The 23,757-nt window shown below is 37.9% G+C and overlaps 1 protein-coding gene across 1 annotated transcript in view; it reads right to left on the bottom strand.

Annotated features, from left to right (window-relative positions):
* The window catches only part of ush2a (Usher syndrome 2A (autosomal recessive, mild)), a 210,294-nt gene that overhangs the window by 168,869 nt on the left and 17,668 nt on the right, over positions 1-23,757 (bottom strand). Inside the window, exons 4-13 of the mRNA XM_079853829.1 lie at positions 22,908-23,043; positions 21,236-21,299; positions 20,840-21,134; positions 19,644-19,828; positions 17,060-17,281; positions 14,222-14,315; positions 8,788-8,983; positions 6,922-7,052; positions 4,971-5,166; positions 1,574-2,221 (exon numbers count right to left, since the gene is read on the bottom strand). Coding sequence (XP_079709955.1) covers positions 1,574-2,221; positions 4,971-5,166; positions 6,922-7,052; positions 8,788-8,983; positions 14,222-14,315; positions 17,060-17,281; positions 19,644-19,828; positions 20,840-21,134; positions 21,236-21,299; positions 22,908-23,043 — 2,167 coding nt within the window. The remainder of the gene's footprint in view (positions 1-1,573; positions 2,222-4,970; positions 5,167-6,921; positions 7,053-8,787; positions 8,984-14,221; positions 14,316-17,059; positions 17,282-19,643; positions 19,829-20,839; positions 21,135-21,235; positions 21,300-22,907; positions 23,044-23,757) is intronic.

The following is a 23,757-nucleotide window of genomic DNA, read 5'->3' on the forward strand; positions in this document are numbered from 1 at the left end:
TTAACGTGCGAGCTTAGCGCCCTCATATCATATGCATAGGCCAATTGGTGGATGTTGGTGAGCATGGTTTCCCTGCTGTAAAAATAGCACATCTAAAATGACCAGACAAATCTATATTTCTAAATACCAGCAAAAAAACTATGTTTTGGGCATTTTCAGGTTGGTTTGACTGATTACCCACCAATGGCTACCCCTGTCGAAAAGAAGTGTGCTTAATTCTATAGAATGTGCACTTGTAGTGTACTTCAAATTTTAATTTTTTTTTTTTTAACTGTATTTGCAGATATTAATAATGAAATAAAAAAAGCCACTTATACACATAAGTAGCATTTTTATTTCATTATTAAGATCTGTGGTTAACACAAGCTCAAGATGTTTTTACGCTTCATTATATGGCATAAAATACATTAATAATACCCCACTGTGGCTACAGTGGTTGTTGAGGATATTAAACATAATTTACTCACTTGTTCACTTTTATAGCCTTGTTGTGTTTATACTCACACAATTGCAAACTATTATAACTCAAACTTTCCAACTTGTAGATAAATAAAGATTAAAAGAGTTGTTAAGTCATGCCGTGGTGTAATTACAGCCTAACTTTAGCTTTTTACCTCTGCAGATTGTAGGCTTATAATTCATAAATGTGTTAATTGTGATGATTATCTTGATGAACAAAATGTCTAAGTGTCATAAACATGAGTTGGTCACAGAGCTTATTTTCAGCAATAATTCAAAAGCCAATATAAAAAAAAAAAAAGCCAACAAAAACTTCTTTAATTTGTTCTTTAATCTGGACTAAACTAGTCTGCGTTGTTTTATCATCAGGGTTTAAGGGTTGTTTAACAACCTTTTTATTGGATAATACAGCATTAGCATATCAACTATCCAAATTACAAATAGGGACACATCTCTACAGTACTCTAAAGGAAGAGTAACTTCCTTGGAAGACTGTGCTTGGCGTATAAAAGTGCAAGTTGGTTTTACAGTAAACAGTGAAACAGTGAGGGTTAATCTTAATTACGAATACAAAGGGACCAGCTGTTACAGTTGGTCCTGCCACACTGACACTTGGACCCCTGGCAGTGCACTTCTAGCACTTACTATGCTGCAAAAAATAAGAGAAGTGCAAACATTTCCACCCCCTGAAGTGCACTTGAGTCATGAGGCCAGCGCTGGCCCAACAACCACTGAGGGGGTTGATTGAGGGTACATGAGGAATGGCCTGTAGCTATGCTAGTTAAACGCCATCGGCCAAAGTGACTGCCAAACACATTCAATTCCCAGGCACAATCTAGGGAAAAAGGAAAAACAAAACAATGCAACAGCTTGCAGAGCCAAGAACAAAATGCGAGGGAGTCATTAGTTAAGGAAAGGAAGAGAGTGCTTTGTAATTCAAAAGATGTTTACTCAGACACTTCAAATGTGATGCGCAATGCCTAGGAATCACGGTAAACAACAAAAGCGATGACTTCACTGGCATCGCCAACACAGTATAATGAGCTTACAAAACCTGATACACCTTGTAAATACACACATAGTAAGATATTCAAATCAGTCTGAAAGCACCAACCTGGTTTACAGGTTCCACAGTCTCGGCCGTAGCGTGTAGGCTGGCACACGCATTGACCGCTAGCAGGATCGCACACGGTTGCAGGCACGGTACCCATGTGGTCACATTGACATGGTTGACATCCATGTGTGGCATTGGCAGAACTCAGGTTGTAGGTGTGAACGGAGCATCGATTACAACGCAGCCCCTGTACGTTGTGTTTACACGTGCATTGGCCCGTGTTCTTGTCGCACACATCTGAGCCATTCACCGTGCCTCTGAGCTCGCACTGGCAAGGCAAACAGCCCAAAGAATTGCTGCGGTCCAGACTGTGGTATCCGTCCCGGCACACGTCACACTGTCGGCCCTCAGTGTGAGGTTTGCACTTGCACTGTCCTGATACCGCATCGCAGGAGGTACCGAGAACGGATCCGTTCAGACTGCAGTCGCAGGCAAGGCAGACTCCACTGCCATTCAGACCGTAGAAGTGAGAAATGCAGGTGTCACAGAGGAGGCCTCGCACACCATGTTTGCACTCGCACTGGCCGGTGAAGGGATTACAGAACTGGTGCAGAGAACCCCGTGGGTCGCAGCCACAGGGAACGCAGCCGTTGGGATCTGTGCCATTGAGGAATTTGAAGCCGTAGTTACATCGGTCACATGTTAGACCTAAGTGTAAAAAAAGAGGAGACAACTATCAGTGTTATTCCCAACCAGAACCCCAGGGGGTACTTAAGCAGGTTTCAAGTTTTGCCTTGCAAAACTTTTGCTTTGTTAAATTGAAAGAACTAAAATTGTGAAATTTTTCAAAGAAAAGAGCTTTCAGATAACAGCTCAACGGACTATTTCAAAAGGCTTTTTTTAGGAAAAAAACAAATATTTATATATATTTTTAAATATTTATTTATATAGTTGTTTATTTAAAATTATATATATATATATATATATATATATATATATATATATATATATATATATATATATATATATATATATATATATATATATATATATATATATTTATTTATTTTTTTTATTTTATTTTTTTTGTATGGTAATTACTACCAGGATTCCATTTCATTTCATCCTTCATTGCATGTAGTTGTGATGTTTTAGTTTTTTTGCTTAAATAATTTTTAAAGTTTAATTGCAAATTCCAAATAAAAAATATTTACACAAAACTTTGTAATAAAAATAAAAAATAAAACAAAAAATGTTGACTTTATATTTCCGTTTTACTTTATTTTTTATTCTACATTTTATCTCACATTTACCTTTTTATTTTATTTTACTCTGAGGTTCTCTGACTTTCATTACATTATGTTACTTAAGGGGAAAAAAAGTGAAATTCAATTTATGTGGATAACACTAGTAACAGAATATATGTGCAAATGTGCTTTCTTTTACAAATTGCAGCATTTCATTCATCTTTCGTTCAAACAAATGCTATTCAAATTTGCCTTACCATCCACAAACCACAAACCTTGACATCTGAAATGATTTGGTTTTGGCCTTTACATCATAACCCACATCTCATAACACAATGTAGTATATAGTAAACAAATAAATAAATCAGTGAAATATTACACAAGGAATAAAAAACGAAATTGGTAATGTCATCATTAAGTGAGCCCCTTTCCCAATGATGAATTACTCACCTCGGGCATAACACTTAATTTCTCTAAAAGGAAAATAAATAAATTAAAAGACCCAAGAAGGGGACGGGAAAAAAGTAAAAATAACTACGAGGCTAAAAAGAATTACAGCTCATTTGGAGACCCTAAAAGGTGGTCTACGTGGAATCAAATCATATCAAGTTTTTTAAAATGTGTGCGGTGCTTATTTGAATATGCCATACATATTCCTGACAGGTAATCTATTCCTAATGTTGCTGAGCAGCGCCTACAGGGCAAAACGTTTACAGCCATAAGTACTGAGAACTCCACACTTCTCCACTGCTGTGTATTTCGCTACAGAGCTCCACTTTAATGAATTTAGATATTAATATATTGCTCCCTACCCACAGTTAAACCTCATTACAACATTATGTTAAATGCACAATGTGACACAGATGAATACTCCAATAATATCACGCCAAAGGTGCTGCAATTTGTCATTGTGCTCATGGCTTGTAGACGTTGGAAAAAAGCTATGGTAACCGTGTGCCGTCCAACTGTGAATATAAAAAGAAATTAACTACTAACTTTTAGAACAAAGTGCAGGCAAAATATGTAAGTCTTAAAGCTTAAGATATTATTTTTTGGTTAAATTGAAGTGAATTTGGTTAACCAGTGAGATATGTGCATTTAACTGCCCGTTGGTGCACCCGTGGAGTGGGACGTGCACCAGCGCAGCCCACATTTTATCAGTAATGCTTTTCTGCATAATATTCTCATACATCAACATTTCAAAGCACATTGTGTACGCAGAGTACTTTGGACGCTTGATAAATTTTGTCCTTATGAAGCTGCGGCTGGCCTCAAACGCGCTGGAGGTAATAAATTGCCTTAATCAAATCTAATTTCTGAAAAATACCTGTGGGAACTACAAACAAAGAAGCAGGTCTTGTAAGAAGCGTGAAAAATAAGGAAGACAGGGGCAGTTTATTATAATCAACTTGGCATTGAATTACAAAATTAAAATGAGGTGGCCCTTGATATCCTGGCTTAGCAATACACATGATCTTCTAAGTAACATTCTTTTGCATTTCATAAGAAAACGGTTCAAAGGTACAAAGAAGAAGAAAAAAAATGGAACAGATTTATCGCAAAGGACCTGGAATGCCTGGAAAAGCTGGAAGAAAAATCCTTTTGGCTGCTGCTCATAATAAATTCGTGAAAAAACAGGGCTTTGCCAGAAAAAAAAAAAGGAGCTTGATGGTAAACAATTTAATCATGCCATTTACATATGCAGCACAGCGGAGCGATCACTGTATGCTTCATATGTTTTCATTTCAGAAATTAAAAAGTGCAGATAAGTAGCAAATGAAGAATTTCTAATTATATCTATATACAGTATATGTATGTTTATTAGTTTGTTTGTTTTTTTTTGGGGGGGGGGGTATATTTGAAATGAACATGAAATAGATAGTTGACGTCCTGGGATTTGAATTAAATTAGGTAACAATTATGATTAATAATGAATATAAAATTTCCCTTTTACATTCATATACATTTCACGATAAATTTTAATGTCGACAAAAATTAAGATCATGACTTTTACGTCAACTACCTATTTATTTTGTTTATGTATTTACTTTTTGCTCTCTACATTTTATCAAGTTTGTGGGAATTAACAGCGAGAGAGAGACAGAGAAAAAGGCTGAGAGACAGAAAAAAGAAGTTGGAGAGAGAGGAAGAGAAGGATGGGAGAAGAGAGCAAAAGAGCGAAGGAGGGCGCAATGCTGCTTGATACGTACCGATTACGTTTGCCTTGCACTGGCATTGACCTGAGTCCTGGTGACAGGTAATATCTGGCTGCACGGTCCCGGCGGTATTGCAGTTACAGGCGCGGCAGCCGTCAGCCAGCGCCGACTGCAGCTTGTAGAATCCGTGTTGGCACTGATTGCACTGTCTGCCAGACACATGTCGCTTGCACTTACACTGCCCCCCGATCTGTGGAGGAAGGAGAATGTCACGTGACCGTGCTCCAATTAGTCAAGTTGAGCAGGGCAGTGTGAGTGTGTGTGAGTCATGGATGGGCAGCTCTGCTCTGTCTCTATCCCCCCACCCCGCCGATCCCCATTTGGGCTGCTGGGATGCTTTTTATCTCCATTACAGAGAACGGAGTGGTTTAGGATGGGGGAGAAGAGGTCACAACACCTGAGCTCACAAGCTGCCATTGTGCAGAGGGTCGTGTGGCTTAACAAAACGGATCCTTTCTTTGGGATGGACTGAAAGTACCAGCTGTTGTTTGAATGAATGAGGGGGAAATATTTGATACTTCTGACATGAACAGCTACCGTGATGCTGGCGATAAAGTAGTGCTGATACGAAAGTCAATAACAAACCAATGCTTTGGAAAGATGACGAGTGGACTTTTGGACTACATTTTGCTAATGCTTATAACATAATATATTTTTTAGGGCTGTGCAACGATTAATCGCATCCAAAATAAAAGTTTGTGTTTACATAATATATGTGTGTGTGCTGTGTATAATTATTTTGTATATATAAATACACACACATGCATTATTATATATTTGTGAATATTTGTATGTATATACTGTATATATGTATTTATATATAATTTATATTATATATAAATATTTTATATATAAATAACACATTTTCTTAACTATATACATTTGCTAATATATTTGTTAATATAACAAAATATTACAAAATAAAATAACTAAAATAATATTTATTAGTATTTTTCATCCTCATCTGTATGCATACTGTTTTATGACCTCATTTGTTTATAGACGACTGGAATATATATATACTATTCCAGGCAAGGCAATCTGTATATATATATATACACACATACACACACACACACACACCCTGAAGAATTAATCAACAACGCTAATAGGATAAAACATAAGACTTAGCCTAAGCTACATAAATTTCAACCAAAATTTGCCTAGAAAACACAATCCCTACCCAGCACCTAAAAGAAACAACCCAACTAACAGTGTAAAGTCATTAGCATATGTGAGGAAATAATCATTCTGATAATTTAAATAAGGTAACAATCTAACATGGGGCTGACCCAGCCATTGATTCTGAATTTGTCATCCAGTATATCTATCGACATGGATCTGTTCCTCCAAAATGCCTTTCATGATGCTAAGATAAAGGAAAAGGTGGGGGAGAATTCTCCAGAGAGAAGCTCTCATGACGACACTTTTACATACTCCCAACTGATCAAAACACTGATAAATGCTGTTGTGAATACTAAAGTCCTCAGCCAATACATCAATGCAAACCTCTCGAGAAGGATTGGCCAATATCGTTATCTGAATCTACAATTCTCAATTCCGTCACAAAGCCAGGGATCAAAGCCTGAGATGTCTTCCTTTAAATATGCACAGAGATTGCATTGCTGGTACCGTTGCACCTCAAAATTCTTGAATGTTATTTAACGTCATAAATATCAGATCAATGAGTAGGACCATATGGAATCATATGGAGTCAAAAATCTGCAAAAATCTGTAGAAAGTACTCTTATTTGTTGTGGAAATTATTATTAAATTAATCAAAATATCTAATAAATGAATATAAATATGCAAAAAGCAAGGGATAAACTTGGTAAATGATAGGGGTTCAATATCTGCTTTCTGTGCAGGCCTTTTTATTAGAAGTGCGACAATTTTTGTGGATAAAGTATGAATAATGTGTTTGTGTGTGCATGTCTACACTTACCGGCTCACATTCTAAACTGCCATTGGCGGTCCCGGCGCTGTGGCACTCACATGGTTTACACACGTCCTTGGCCCACAGGAGTGTACCCACCTCCCTGTAGAAAAGACTCTGACACCGCTCACAGTTCCTGCCTTTAAACCCAAAGAGAGTGAGTGTCTATGTGTGCTTGTAGAAGGAAATGGGTGGGGGAGGGGAAATTGATGCCAACCTATTAAAATTCAATCATATCATAGGACTATGATTTCAAATTAAAAAACTGCAGTCTTGGGAGAGGTCCGGCGAGAGTGTGTAATTTTCTAAGGTGTCCATTTTAATGTCCTCTTTCATCCCTACCTGCCACTGCGCCTGATGCCCAGCATATGAAACAATGAACCCGTTAGCATGGCCTGATTTACTTCATTAAATGTCCATCTGTTTTCGCTCTGATGCATTATTTCGATTTTTCTGCTCTGTTTTTTGATGCTTTCATTACATCACTGCTATTTCTCCAGCTGTTGTAATGAACAATTTCTGGTTTTCATGCCATATTGGAAAAATACTAAATTATTTTATAAAACATATGAAAGTAGTAAGTCCAATATGGGTTTTTCCAATAATCGACTGGGATATCTTGTATGGAAGCGTGTTTCCGCCATTGAATAAAAAATAAAAAAGGTAATTGTGACTTTTTATCGAAGTATTGTGTGATATAAACTCGCAATTGCGAGTTATAAAGTCAGAATTGTGAGATATAAACTCATAATTCTGAGAAAAAAAGGCAGTATTTTTTTCCCTCAGAATTTGACCTTATAACATGCAATTGCGGGTTTATATCTCACAATTCTGAGAAAATAAGTCAGAATTGCGAGATTTAAACTTGCTATTGCGAGAAAAAAAAAGTCAGAATTGCGAAAAAAAAGTCAGAATTGTGAGAAAAAAGTCAGAATTGCGAGACAAACTCGTAATTTCGGGGGAAAAAAGTCAGAATTGTGAGATAAACTAGCAATTGCAAATTATAAAGTCAGAATTGCGAGGTATAAACTCACAATTGCGAGAAATAAAGTTAGAATTGCGATATATAAACTCTGAATTCTGACTTTTTTCTCGCAATTACAAGTTTGTCTCACAATTGCGAGTTTATTTCTCGCAATTCTGACTTTATAACTCGCAATTGCTAGTTTATATCTCGCAATTCTGACTTTATAACTCGCAATTCTGACTTAACTCGCAATTGCAAGTTTAGAACTCACAATTCTGACTTTAGAACTCGCAAAATTTAAATTGTTTTATTCCATGGTGGAAACAAGCTTCCATAATCTAGAGAGCAAGATTATTTTAATGGTAATATAGAATTATCTTAGACATTTTTACACAATATTTAATCAAATTTGTATATATAATGTACAGCAGAAACTACATTTTACATTTACATTTACAGATTTAAAGGTGCTGTACAGTATGTAACTTTTTCACTCTACTAAAGCATAAAAATAACATAATATGTTTGCAAATATTGAGGAAACATGTTAAGTTCACACACTCGTTTCTCTGAACACTGTTTCTTACTACACTTCTACAGCCAGTTATTTTACTTTGAAATGTGCGTTTCCAGGCTGGAATGTTTGTTTTTGTTTTGATCTGTGATACTGCACGTTGCCAATTTTCATTGTCCATTGCACTCGTTCCTGTTGCGTGTGCTCAAACTGGCAACCCGTGTGAGTGGCGACCAGTCTGAGGAGGAGGTGGCGGGAGAAACGACGATCTCTGATATTTTGAATTGGACTGCAGTACCTATTTCGACCACTAGTTGTCATTCTTAAAGACTGCACCTTTAAATTAGTTACAATTTTTACAATCGCTCTCTGAAAAAACATCATATGCTGTTACCTGTGGTGTTATGTGTACAGTTATCACACACCCCTCCACCTCCTCTGAAGTGCTCTCCAGGTTGAGGGTCCAGGCTGACGTTGTAGTGGCAGGAAGAGGAGTGGCCGTAGCACTGGCATGGGCGGCAGTTGTACGCCTGTACCTGATCTCCAGCTCTGAAGGGCTTGTCATTGAAGAGAGGAGAGCAGCGATCGCACTGTTGGAGAGAGTAAGAGATCAGAGCACATCTACATACATCATCTACATATACATTTATCAGCAATATCCAGATGCGACCTCAAGGTTTAATAGTAAAGTCCCCACAGTCAAAAATAACAGTTTTTCCATATGTACAAGACAGAGTAAAATCAGCTCATTTATTATAAGTGACTTTCAACAACTGAACTATTTTATTAGGACACTCTCATCGACCATACATCTCAATCGAAAGAGAGAGACGGAAAGGCAAGAGGAGAAAAATTAGTTTTTTGAGCCTTTATTGGCCAAGTATTTGATTTTTGTGAACAGTCATTACAAATTACGGAGAACACGGGAGGCATCAAATGAAATGATTAAAAATGTATTATAAAAGGCAAAGGAGTCCCCAGTGACTGCTCAAGCTGTGGCAGAGGCTCGCTGTGTCAGGCTGCTGTTTGGGCAGCCGTAGTGGGCCGTGAGCCCGGAGGGAATTGCAAATTCAGCAGGCTGGATGCTAGAAGAGCCAGACACAGACCACCCGCCATACAGCCTTCTATGCCAATCAGGGGTCTGACTGTCAAGCTACAGGGATTTAGATTTTTATATATCACAGAATGTAGTTTCAGAACGAGCAAATATAGGTGCAACAGTTTTTGCATACTAAAACATAAATTAGCCTACAAAAACACATGCCAGATATGAATATCCTCTACAACTTTATAAAAATAATAATCAAACGGTTTATAATATGGTTTGGAATTTTTCTAAAGAAAGTTGAAACAAACTTAAAGGTAACACTTTATTTTAAGGTGACATAGTTGTACATTATACATGTACTTACTATTGTGATAAAAATAATGATGTATATTTACAAGCAACTCACCCTAAACCTAACCATATAGTTAATTAATATTACTCAATACTTTTTGTACTTACACAGTAACAATGTCAACTTGAAATAAAGTTTAACCCAAACAAACAAACAAATAAATAAAAATTAATTTGAAGAAAATGTATTAATAAAATGATTAATAAAAAATAATTTTATTCAATCAAACTAATCATATGTGAAAACTATGGAAGCTTGTTTCCGCCACAGAATAAAAAATTAAAAAGGTAACTATTTTATCTCACAATTCTGACTTTTTTTTCCTCACAATTGCGAGTTTATATCTTGCAATTCTGACTTTATAACACACAGTAGGGAGAATGTGATATAAAGTTGCAATTCTGACAAAAAAAGTCCATCTTTTTTGGACATAATTTATGGTCGACCAAAGTTGATCAATATGGAAAATGCAATTAAGTAGACTAATCTAAATCCAAAATTTCATCCACAAAACTAAAACCACAGAACAGAGATCGGCATACACAAGTATTGTGTGTTTTGTATTCGTCTCCAGTGTGCAAGGAGTCGGGCTCCAGTGGGAAAAGAGCCTTCATCCCGTGTGAAAGGCCTCTGTGAATGCCATGGCTAATTTCACGCTCCCTCAGGAAAGGTCTGCGCGTGGCTGCACCAGTAGCGAGCCTACAGTTAACCTTTAGCCTGTTAGAAAACACAAGGATTTAGCGATGCATTGCCAAAAATAACATTCTCCATCATTTAAATGATATTCATAAGACTAAAGGGATCATACAGAGGCTAACATTGTAGCAGGTTAAAAAACATTAAATCAGTAATTATAGTGGAAGAGACACGAACATTTCATTATGCTTAAAGGAGAACTCCGGTCAATTTTAACTTTGAGCTCATTTTTTTGTAAATTTGGAGTGCTGTCAGTACAGAGAACAATGACAAAAATCAGTGTTGCCTACACCGTGTTATCCTCTTTTTAAAATGTGCACCCTGTTGACTTCAATGGGGCAAGTTTTAAACCTGCTTTTAGCCTCTTAACATCCTTGATGTGTCATTACAAGTGCCCAGCCATGTGAGTGATTCCTTCAGAGTGAACACGGGTGAATCTGACTGCAGTAGATGTGAAAGATATTAATAAAAATTATGTTTATTCAGCCAGCGCTCATACCTGTATTTACATCCTGTTTTCGGTTGAAGTCCACAGTAGTCGATTGTCGAGTTCACGCGCATAGGTTTAGTACGTACGATTATGCGCCCGAACTCGACAATCGACTACTGTGGACTTCAACCGAAAACAGGATGTAAATACAGGTATGTGCGCTGGCTGAAATAACATAATTTTTATTCTTATCTTGCACATCTACTGCAGTCAGATTCACCGCGTGTTGACTCTAAAGGAATCACTCACAATGGCTGGGCACTTGTAATGACACATCAAGGATGTTAAGAGGCTAAAAGCAGGTTTAAAACTTGCCCCATTGAAGTCAACAGGGTGCAAATTTTAAAAAGAGGATAACACGGTGTAGGCAACACTGATTTTTGTCGTTGTTCACTGTACTGACAGCACTCCAAATTTACAAAAAAATGAGCTCAATGTTAAAATTGACCGGAGTTCTCCTTTAACTCTATATTGAAACACTGTGAATATGTCTGATATTTAAAGTGAGCTAAATTTTGCTGAGAATATTGCCTTTCATATTTAGTGATGCACCAGGTAATTAAATTAGAATCTATCAAACCAAACTACATTGATTGATTAATTGATTGTACCCTTAAATAGCTTCAATCAATCAATCAATCAATCAATCAATAAACAAACAAACAAATAAATAATATTATTATTGCTGTCATCTTGATAGAGTGACATATACTGCATATTTATATATTAGGGTGACAGCATTAAACTTAATTTTTTATATAAATATGAATAAGTTTAATGCTGTCACCCTAATGATATAATATATATACACTAAATTCAACTAATTAAAACTAGAATACGCAATCAATTTTATAGCAGAGTCAAAAACAGAGATGAACAACAGTATTTAACAAAATATTTAAAGAAATGCCTCACAGGGCCTCAAATAATCAGTAAATCCTTGTAGTGAATGTTTTTTGTAAATCGTTTCATTCAGGTGGTTCACAAAAGGAGGCCATGAGTCTTTCAGACAAATTAATTCACCAATATGAATGTTATTTATGAAAGAGTGAACAGTGTAGAAGAGCATTCTAGTATTCAGTTAGTAGCGTCACAACTTTTACACAGCTACACCCCACCATGTGTTGAGTTGTAGTAGAAGACTACATTTATTAGGATGTGGCATCAGTGGCCTAAAAGACTCACACATAGACACTCTTGTCTTACACAGAGACAGAAAATTAAGATTTGTTAATAGACATTGTCTGAATAGTTTCTGAGGGATGAATGCGGTGGAATGTGGCATTAACAGGACACATCAAAAAACGCTCTCTGTGGAATGTGAATAACATGAATGACCTATTGTCACATACATGTGAACTCCAACACTGCTTTCCTAACTGAGTGACAATCATTTCAGTCAATGTGCACTGACGACAAGAAATGAGACCCCATCAGCACTTTCATTGGCTCTGAGTGGGATATTACGAGGAAGCAAACATTAGTAGGGCCAGCATAGATCCGTGTCTCAGAGCTAGTAAGTAAACACAGCAGGTAGCTTCGGGGCAGGCGACAGTCCCACCTCGAAGCCAGGTGTTTGGGTCTAGGGGCGTTTAGGGCGACGAGACAACTCATATTTACCATATTCACACACACACTTTTCAGTATATACGTGTTCGATGTGGCCCTTGTTTGTTTCGGTGAAAACAACAACAGTAGCAGCAGTAGAGAGAGTGTGCCGTGTCTGGCCTTGAATAATGCATGACATCTGGTGAATAATTTAAATCACCAAACATCAGGTTTAAAAGTTTAATCCTGGGACTTGTTCCCAATGTTCAGAATTATAAGCAGCGATCTGGACAGTGCAGACTCTCAATAGGAAGAACGGTGAGGAGATTCCAGAGAGGAATGGAGAACTAGTAGAATATGGAAAAGACTACAGGTTTTTTTTTTGTCAAAAGCGGTTCTACAAATAAAGGACATTTAAACCTAACTATATTTTCACATGCAGAATTGCTGAAGCTCTAAATCAAACTGTCTCCCCTAAATGGTCCTTTCTCTCATTTGTAGTGTAGGAAGGTCTGATTCGTTCTAGTGAATCAGTTCATACTAAACCAGTGGATCTCAATCTTTTGACTTCAAGGGTCCCCCAATGTCCACAACAATATTTGCATATTTGTACACAATATTTTTCTCTATCATATGTAGAAATGTCTGATTCATTTTTAGTGAATCAGTTTGCCCTAAACGGGCTCTTTCATTCTAGTAAATTGCTTTACCTCCAAAACGCTCCCTTCTCTCAAATGTGGCATCAGAAAGTCTGATTTATTCTAGTGAATTGACACACCCTAAACTTTCTCTTCTCATATGTAGTAGGTCTGATTTGTTGTTCCTCCTAAATGGTAACGTCTCTCATATGTAGCGTTAAATTCATTCTATTTGTCCTAAACGATCCTCTCTATCATATGTATGAACGTCTGATTCATTTTAGTGAATCAGTTTGCCTAAAAATGTCCTGTAGATGTCTGATTCATTCTAGTGAATTGGTTTACCTTAAAAAAATGCCCCCTTCTCTCAAATGCTTCATTATAGTGAAACAGTTTGGACTCAAACCTCTCTCTCATATTTCAAACCGGAAAATCCAATGCATTCTAGTGAATCTCTCTTATACAGTATGTAGCATTGAACAGTTTATTCGAATGGTTCATGGAAATGATTTTTTTTTTTTTTAAGTCCTTCATGGTATTTTAGGTCTAGACTACAACTTGACTGTAGTTCAAATACTTTAAATTATGATAATCTTGGCAAACTACAGTTTCAAAGTAGCTTCTCGACACTGGTGAGCCATGGCATTCCTGAAAGTGTGAGTACTGGCGCCGTGTCATCAGAGCTTTCCCTGAGATATAATTACCTTTGCTGGACTCATCATCAAGACACCCAGGGGCTGATGGGACAGGACGATTAGAGCATTGCTGCCCACAAAACCACTTCCTTCTCTCCTTCTTTTTTACCCTTCTTTTAGCTCTTTTCATCAGGAAACTGGAGATGTGCGGGAATGATCTCTCGGTCTCTTGTTTTCCTCACGCTCTAGCTCTAGCTCTCTCTCTCTCTCTCTCTCTCTCTCTCTCTCTCTCTCTCTCACAGCTTTTTTCCTGTCATTCCGTTAAGGCCTATTTTTGAGTGTGCTGTTCATTAAAGAGGACTCTTGCATGTCATTAAAGGGAAGTGGTTAATTAAAAGGGGGCCTCCCCTGCGGGACTCACATTAGCTCCATGTGTGTGGCTCTCTGGGAGGCAGGCGCAACGGTACGGACTCACACTAGTGTCACAGCTGTCTGCATGGCCATGGCACTCACACCTAAAGGGACAAAGACACACAATTAGAACCCACATCCTTCTGGAGAATCATCATTTCTGTTCTTCTCATACATCTAGTGGAACCATAGACTGTAAAAAAAGATGGACGACGCCCCTTCGCTCTCTTCCATTGATGAGAACTGAAGCCACCAGTTTCCCGATATGGCGCTGACATATTGGAACTTGAGTCCGCGAAATCAACGCTCCGCCCTCTCGCAGAATGCACTCAGGGAGAGTGCATTCTGCACACTTTTTAAAAAATTGATTGCAGTACGACAAGAGGCTTGTTAAAATAAAGTAAATACAATCTCCTCAGTCCTCCGAAGATCCCGAAAAAAATGTCCGTTGGTGCTTCAGTGACTACTTCGCTCAGAGAACCTGTCAATCACAGCTGTCAATCATGACGTTACACCACCGCATCACGTAACTAACTAAAAACCAACTTATTTTTGAAACAGACACTTGAACTTACATCAGTGTGATAAAAACGACAGCAAATGAAAGAAACCACCTTTGTAAAAAAGATATTTGAAGTGTATTTAATTGTTTAGTTGGTCTCACGTCCCATTGAGTAACACGGTGAGGCGGGGCTTATAACCTATACTAGGACCAGTCACCGGGGGGCTATCGAGACGTTTTGGCTTCACTTTTCAGGGCTTGTGCCGCACGCTTGAGTGGAACTGGTTCTCAAGGTAAATAAAAAATTTGTGTTTTGCTTGAATACCTTAATTGGAGCAGAAATCAAGGAAACGGAATATTATGATGCAGATTAAGCAGATATGATTTGTTCATGTTCCACAAAACTATGCTATTTTTAAAAGTACATTTTAAAGTAAGCATGATATGGTGAGAACAACAACATTTTCTTCCATAATGTGACATTTCCAAATTAAATAGGGTATTTACATTTCACACATACAATTAAGTGAAACAAGACATGATTTTATACTGTGGTAATTGATTGGCTGAGAAAAAGAGGTCTTGATGATGTTAGCAGAAAGGAAAGTTGTTTTAGGCAGGGCAAAACAAAAAACTTAAGACAGGAGGGATAATGTATTTTGATGAAAGATTGACATGACTATGTTTTTCTTTTCTTGTAATCAAGTCTGTCATGGAATCTGTCATAATAAGACTAAGAACGTATTAAAATGAAAATGCTAAAAAATTAAGTCAAAAAAGCTCAAAGTTGATGTATTATGTCTAATCATTTGAATCAGTGTTCACTTTTTTTTTAATTATCCAAATTTATAATTTTCAGTTCAACATTAATTTTCTCAGGACACTTGGAAATATGTAGCAAATTTCATCAAATCAACAGGGTCAGCAACATCAACGGTTCCTGACAAAATCTTCCTTTTTCACATTCTCTAGATCTCTCTATCAATCTTCCATTCCATCATTCTCTCTGTGCATGGCTAATAGGACTTTCGCATTCAACATTTATAAATGCCAAAGGAAATATCAACGGTGTGTCGTAATGTACAACAGCAGACCTGACAGGTCTCCATCAGACAGAACACGCACCTGCAGGTCACCGCTTTAATTATTCATTCTCAACGGCCCTTATTCAACATTATCATCTACGCATCTTTACACGGCTCCCTCTAAAAACAGCACCCTTCACCTCCGTTACTCAAACAAACAACTTAACAAGAAAACAAGAGAGGAGGAGAGTGGAAAAGAAAGAGGGCTGTCATTATTGCTGGAGGTTATTACGGTATGAGCGTAAAGCAAACACTAATGCTCCCAGACACAGCTTGACACCCTGTCAGAATACCTCAAAGGCGGAATTTACGCACATTTTAGTCCCCAAACACACATACATCCTCTTCTCAGCCTCTCACATGTTTGAACTGTCAGTCTCCCTAAGGGGGTGAATCCACTACTGTTTACTCTCTGCCTTTGTTTCTCCAGCGAAGCTGTTGCGATGCCTCAGAGAGCAAAAGTAGAGAGCCATACAGGGGGAAAAAAGAGAGAAAAGGCGGGGAGGACGGGGGACACCTCTGAATGTCAGAGGATGATGAGATTTCACAGTCTCTAAATCTCGATTTCGTCTGTGCCAGTTTAACTAGCTCTTAATTAAAGCTGCCTTCTCTCGCTCACTCAGACTTACTCGCACAGCGAGAACGAGCCAGGTTACAGCTGCCTGCATAATGACATAATTACCATAGTCGTAAGAACAGTGGCTGTTTAATGTCTGAAGGTATACATGGATATAACACCATGTATCTGCTTCTGAAGAGACAAAAGAACAGATTCAACATCCTTGAGAGACGAAGAAGAACATTTCAGACTGATTAGCTGCTTCCCTGAAGCATCGGAGAAGAACACAAGTTCTGAAATCTTCCTGCCAGTGATTTCCAAATGTGGCATCCCCACTGTAATTACAAGACCATTAACAGGAAGACAAAATCTGTGTTAAACATGGCATTACTCTATGCGGCTAATAACAGACATGTCATAGATCCCCCAGTTGTGTCAAACTAGCAAACATAATTTTTCTGCCATCTCCACTTGGTCTTGAACCTAAAAAGTCTTTCACTTTATCAAAGTCTGAATTATCCTGCCATATCCGCCTACTGATTTTCTCATCAAACACGGAAATCCAATCAAATTAAAACAAAATCCACAAATGTATGTCAAATTTTGTTACTGGAAGCGTTAATCATGGGGCAAAAAGGGGAGATAGTGTCAGGTGATGCTTGATTGGGGTTGGCAGGTGTCAGAATGCTGCTGGTCTCGAACCTGCCGCTGATGGTGATCTCGTCCACGGCATAGTAGCGATGGCGGAAAGGAACCGTTGCCTCTTGAGTGTGGTACTGCCCGTGGAAAAGGATTCTCACATGTGTGGCTCTCACAAACTCTTGAAGGGCGGCACTGTTGTAGAAGTCGTTGTAGTCCGGTCGCAGGTTTGGCTCGGGTGTTAGCATGCTGAAGGTGATATTTCCGCGGGAGTATGGTATGTCACTGAAACAAAAGACAAAAAAAAAAAACCCCTCAATTTAGTTTGCAATTCACCCTTCGCAGGGAGTTTGATTGACAGGCGATCTGACCAATCATAATCCGCCATCCACCAAATCCGCCATTTTTGTCCGACAAAGCAGTCAGGAGAGATTAACATCGGTGGATTTGAACTTGAAAAACGGTGTGTTTGACATCTTTCCACGATTGAAACAACATTCATTCTTTATTTGATGCTATAAATCAACTAGAAGCTAAACAAGCTTCTTAGAACAAAACAAGCTTTAAAATAACCAAAAACAGCTAAAAATGACGACATATTGTTCATTTTAATTTGTTTCCCCGGTCTTGGAAAACTTTTTTTAAAGTGTGATTTCCAGACCTAGAAAAGTCATAGAAATTTCTATAATGAATATTAATTTTAAAGTTATGTCAAGCTCTAATATATTTAAGCAAAAACTGCTAATTGCAAAAAACAAAAACAACAAAACATCCCATAATCACAAAAAAACTGGAAATGTCATGTAAATGCATTGGTCATAGAAGGTGTGAACCCTGAAAAAATGATTTTTAGCATTTTTGGTGCTTTTAAATGACTTTCGTCATAAGTAAAAGAGTGGCCAGCGTAATTCTTCAGCATTTCCCCTTGGTAGAAAGTAAGCCTTGCAGGAATGTGGATGTGTAAATTATGACGATTTTCATTCTTGGGTGAACTAAACCCTTTAAATTGTTACAAACAGAAAATGTAACCTATATTATCCTACTGACTTACAAAAGAAAGAAAAAATAATACAAATCCTGCGTCTAAAGCTTTGAATGTGTGAGTGATTGAAAGAGACCGAGAACTTCAAGTTTTGACATAGCAGTGTAACACGTTGTCAGTTTAAAAATGAAACATGTCACAAGCTACTGAAATGAACAAACATCAAAGAAATTGGAAAAGCAAAGGTCTTTCCTTTGCATCTCAAAACTACTAAGAGGAAATTTCACTAATACAGATTTAAAATATAGTTCGGGGTTTGAAAGGTTGATTTCTTAAAGGGCAGGAATAAATAGGGTGAATGAGAGAGTTCTCAAAGTCTTTCCAGGGGCAGGACAGGTATAGCCCCTGCTGCATTATTCACTCTCAAGAAAGATCCACAGAGCGCTTCTGCATGTTCCAGCCCTAATGCTGGTAGACTTATCCAGGACAAACCTGTGTGAAGAAAGTATTTTGTCACAGTCTCTCTCTCTCTCTCTCTCTCTCTCTCTCTCTCTCTTTTCATCTACTTTTGCTCTCTGTGTCTCTCTCTCCCCACATACTCTGATGTGACATGTCTTAAAAATCTAAGTGCAGACCCTTAAGTCACTGGGTCGAAGATATTGTTTGTAAATAATGTAAATATTTGGACAAGTAAAGTGGTGAAACATCTGGTCAGTAGAACCAAACTAAGCAGGATGCATAGGCTGCATTATAAACAGATTTATCATGAGCTAGCCTAACTTAAAATGTAGTGTGATGTTATGTAGATCAGTGGTTCTCAACCTTTTTTACTCTAAAGCCTTCCATTGTCCTTCCCATATAGTTGTTTTCAAACTTTTTATTTAAATTAACAGAAACTGGGAGTATTGATATATTAAAGAAATTAACCACGATTCATAAAGTGATTCAAGAAAAGAAAAAAACAGTTATTGAGTGGAGAAGATTTTTTTAGTTTACATATAGATTTTTTGTGTTTTCTTTTAGTACTTTAGAGCATTTAGAGTTTCATTATTTTATGAATAATAATTAATGAATTCATAAAGCTTTAAGAATTCATAAAGAATTCTTTGTGAAGTAGCTACTTAATCGCATGATTTCAATATGACTTTCACTAATGATTTTGTGAGGGTCAATTATGTATTATGTGTTTCTGTATATGTATCATCAATGAAGACACATGAACTGCAGTTTATCATCATAAATAGTTACTATAACCCTCTCAGCCCGAGCCCATTAAAATAACTGTCCTCATTTTCTCTGTATGCATGTGAAACCAGATGCTTGTGTGGTCCATAACAGCTAAGTCTCTCTGCTGTCTTGATTGCAGCCAAGGACAGCAGAGATCAGATGTGTGCAGCCTGGACCGCAGCCAAGAGCAGCATTTTCCTCCCTATTCTCCTCCTAGATCCTCCAAAAGCTCCTAGACTCCCACTAAATGACAATCCACTGCTTTTATCAAAGTGGGAACTTGTCTCAACCCACTTTGATACAGCTTACCTGGCAGGAATCATTTGTTCAAGGACAGTTATCAGATACAGAAGCGCCGGTGGATGGACTAACGGACATATAGAGCGCGTGTGTGTGTGTGTGTGTGTGTGTATATGTGTGTGTGTGTGTATACAGTACCTGGGCAACTGTAGACAGTTTACAGAATCAGGACGATCCAAAGGCCCGTTATCCTCCATCCCAAAGTAGCTGCAGTTCTTGGCCAAGAACTGCCAGTCCTTCCATTCTGAGTTCCTGATCGTCTTCCTTTGAATGCGGACTGCTTCGGGCTGAGCGTTGAGGAATTGGAGAATCACGTAGAAAACCTGTAAAGGAAGCATGCAAAATTGACAGAGGGTGAAATATGCATGAAATACTAAACAGCAATGGATTATCTATTATCTGCACAGCAACAGTCAATGCTCCGCTGCCTCCTAAAGCACGCCGGCGCTTTGAAGAACAGCTTGAAGCACCGCTTTACTCTTCACTCTCTCCCTCTGTGGCTTCATTTTGAGGAGTTTGTCGAGAAACTGGTTGCAGCTTTGACTAAGTGGACACTTCAAAGTCTGTGTGGTGGTGTGTTTTATCTGGTATTGAGAGGAGAGACTGAGGCAGAGCTGCATAAATCCTCTACTTCTTTACAGCTGGACTCTCTGCTCGGCTTGGCTTAGCCACATGGATGACTGAGCGACTCACTCAGACACACACAAAGGACTTTAGGTCGGCTTTAGTGTATTCAAATGGAAAAGACGCTACCCAGTGTCTGGATTTGAAAAAGCAGCCACACAAATAGACAGTGGTGGGTTGAAACTTACTTTAAATCAGTTGTTAAGAACCAAGGCCCGGGGCCCACTAGGGGGCTCTCTGCAAACTTCCAGGGGCATCCCATTAAGTCTTAAAATGATTTAAATGTTGTTATATTAATTACAATACTAAAAAAACCTGCTAAAAATAAAGATGTGTAACATTAAACTGACATATTTTTGAGTTTATTTATTTTTATTACATGAGTACTTCAGGTACATATCAGCTTAGAAATTAGGGCTTTCGAATATTGTCTTGGACAAATTGAGTCAGAAAGGTTGAGAACCACTGCTTCAAACCATATGGTTTCTTGATTCTCTGTAAAGTAAACTAATATCAAGTTAAACTAACTTTAAAGCACATAGTGTTTTCACTCTTGATGCTCTGTAAACTAAATTAATATCAAGATAAACTATAAATCCTAATAAATACTCTTCTAAATGCACAGCATGAACGAAGTAGGGATTTTTCAGGCCATTTTTGTTGGTCCTGGAACAACATTCTCAACAAGCCACTTATTGGTGGGTATGTACCTGGTACTGTCCATTCTCCAGATCTATAGTGATGGTTATTCCTTTGTCCAGCAGCTCTAAAGTGGGAAAGATGGAGGAGATCCAGGTGGTTCCGATGTCATTGTCATTGATGTAATGCAGTGGGTGGGCGTCCTGGTTCAGGCGGAGCACTTTGTTATGGGTGGTATCATTGGCTGCATTGGGGATGCAGTACCTCTCCACTAAGGGATGCACTCTGGGATGGCTGGCGGGGCAGCGGCATGTGGACTGGGTGTGTAGTTGAGGGAATTGCCCAGCATAAACCTCTTCAATCTCTCTGAAATACAGAAATGCATGATTTAAAATTGTTCATATCCGTGTTTCTAAACTGGTTTTGCTTCAGCATCTGATGTTAATGTCCTGTGACCTTATGCTTACCTGTTGGTTAATGTCTTTGGATAAAATCTAAAATCCTGCATCCTTCCAATGAATTGATTTGACCCTGGGGAGAAAAAGAAAGGAAAGTCAATGGCCGCTATTGAAGACGGTCTGCAGGATCCATAGCAACTAGTGGATTACCTTATCTGTGTCTTTATTTGAGTTAAAGAGACACTTGCTGCATGGTGGGATCTATTATGCTTATTTACAGTTCTCTGTGAGCATTAATCCCACCGGCAGGATGGGCGGCATAGATCCAAGCCTAAACGTGTGGGTCCATCTACATCACCAGATAAGATATAATTCCTTCTGTTCTAATAACTGGCTCTGTTTGAGATGTTATATGGATGTTTGCCCTGAAATCTTTTCATCTTTGTGTGCTGAGTCTGTGTTTTATATGAGATATTGTTGCTGTATTTAAATAGCACATTTTATCCATTTTATTTGTATGCATATATGAAAACGCAAGACAAGATATGCCAAGCCAAAGAAAAATTGAACATTTATATATAATGATAAAAGCATTTCATACAGACAACGGTGACTTAATAAACCAGTCTGTACACCAGAAGAAAGATTATTCAGTATTAAATGACATGATCGAATAGACATACATTTGAAAAGACAAGAAAAAAACATTTGGGGGTCTGAGATAATTTATGTTCTTGAAAGAAGTCTCTTTTTCTCATCTTACTTGGTCAAATTTGTATTTTTATGCTCTGGTCAAAAGTTTCAAATGGCATCATGTTTGTCTGAACCCAGCATTGGACTTTAAATCTTATAAGAAATCCTTCCATGCTTTGTCCACATGAGTTCTACATGAATCAAACAAGCATTTCAGACCCCTGGGCTCGGGATGTAGAGTTTATAATGTGTGCAAAATGGATTACACAGACTGCAACTTTCATGTGAAGCTGTTCTGTGTGTGCATGTTTGACAGTAAATGAGGCATGCTCTCTTTGAAGACTATATGCAATGGGTTGCTTCCTTGTTCTTCTGTGCCATTTAGGAAACGAGAGAAACTAATAGCAGTGGTAACCAATTTTTTATGCCCTCTAAGAGATTTGGTCAAAATTATTGTCATTTTTGCACTAAAAAACACAGCAATGTTGAGCTTAGATTAGAATGATAGCAGAGTGAACTTAAAGAAACTTTAGCAAGTCTATACTATTTGTGGATGTGTATTCAAAATGTGTGTGTGTGTGTGTGACGTGTGTGTGTGTGTGTGTGTGTGTGTGTGTGTGTGTGTGTGTGTGTGTGTGTGTGTGTGTGTGTGTGTGTGTGTGTGTGTGTGTGTGTGTGTGTGTGTGTGTGTGTGTGTGTGTGTGTGTGTGTGTGTGTATTTCATTCCCTGGGGGTATTACAGAAATCCCATCTCATCTCATTTATGAGGAGATTATTTGTTGCCATATGGTCACCCCTGACCTATATAAACTCCAACTATGATTAGTTGCAGGCTTATGAATATTTCTATAATGGAAAAATGTAACATGTCTGCAAATTAGTGTGTCCTTTTCTGCACTCAAATCCAGTGATAGGAAACTGTGTGATTCTGAGGAGAAATACCATTGGACGAGGATAGTTACAGCTTTGAAAAAAAAAGCTAATTCAAATCAAATATATAAATGTGCATATTAAAAACTAAAAGATGTAGAGGTACAGAAATCATTACCGTTAGAACTTCTACCAATCCACAGAGCACTCTCTGAGGTGATGTCATCAACAGGTCCTGCTAGGGTTTGTGTGTCCAAAGCTGTGCCATCCTCCTCTAGACCATTCAGGAACAAGCTCACACTTGTGTCATGCATCTATGGATTCATCAGGAAGAAGAAGAATGAGTGCAATGCTGATTATAAATAAATATTTCATTCAATACTGAAATATATTGCTAAAAATAGTTAAGTATTTCCAAATGTAGTATATTTATATGTAATATTTATGTTTTCTATGGCTGATGATTGTGGATACTCTTCTCAGAAAACGCCCCTTCATCATATTCATATTTGCATGTTCTTTCACAATCTCCTTTTAAAAAAAGGTGCATGGAAATAAGTCAACTAAAAAAATCCATAAGGATGAAGGCAGCGTTAGACTGGAGGATGCTTAAGCTGCTCTCTTTCATGGCCACTGATTGAAAACTGTAGAGAGGCTATTCTTGAAATCTCTAACCGGCCAATGACTTGCTGCTGAGATCTGAAGCAACGTCATAGTGATGTAAATTAATCTTGAAGTGCTTCATCCCATTTACTAGCCCTGCAGACTCTTGAAAGAGCTCTAGTACTCCCATTGTTGCCTTTTTTCCCCTTCCATTCTAGTAACTGTTGCTTTGGGACAATAATGAGGGTATTTTTTCAACCGTAGCAAAGTGTTTATGACAAAATATTAAAGGTGATGTTGCACATATAAGATGGTTGTGATTCAGCCCAAAAAGCACACGGTTTTATGCAACCGTTCAATAAACAAATAAATAAAAAAGTTAATATTGAGCAATTTTTCAGATGAATGTGACAAGTTATTTTTTA

The sequence above is a fragment of the Squalius cephalus genome (assembly GCF_949319135.1).
Source record: "Squalius cephalus genome assembly, chromosome: 20".
Classification (NCBI taxonomy): Eukaryota; Metazoa; Chordata; class Actinopteri; order Cypriniformes; family Leuciscidae; genus Squalius; species Squalius cephalus.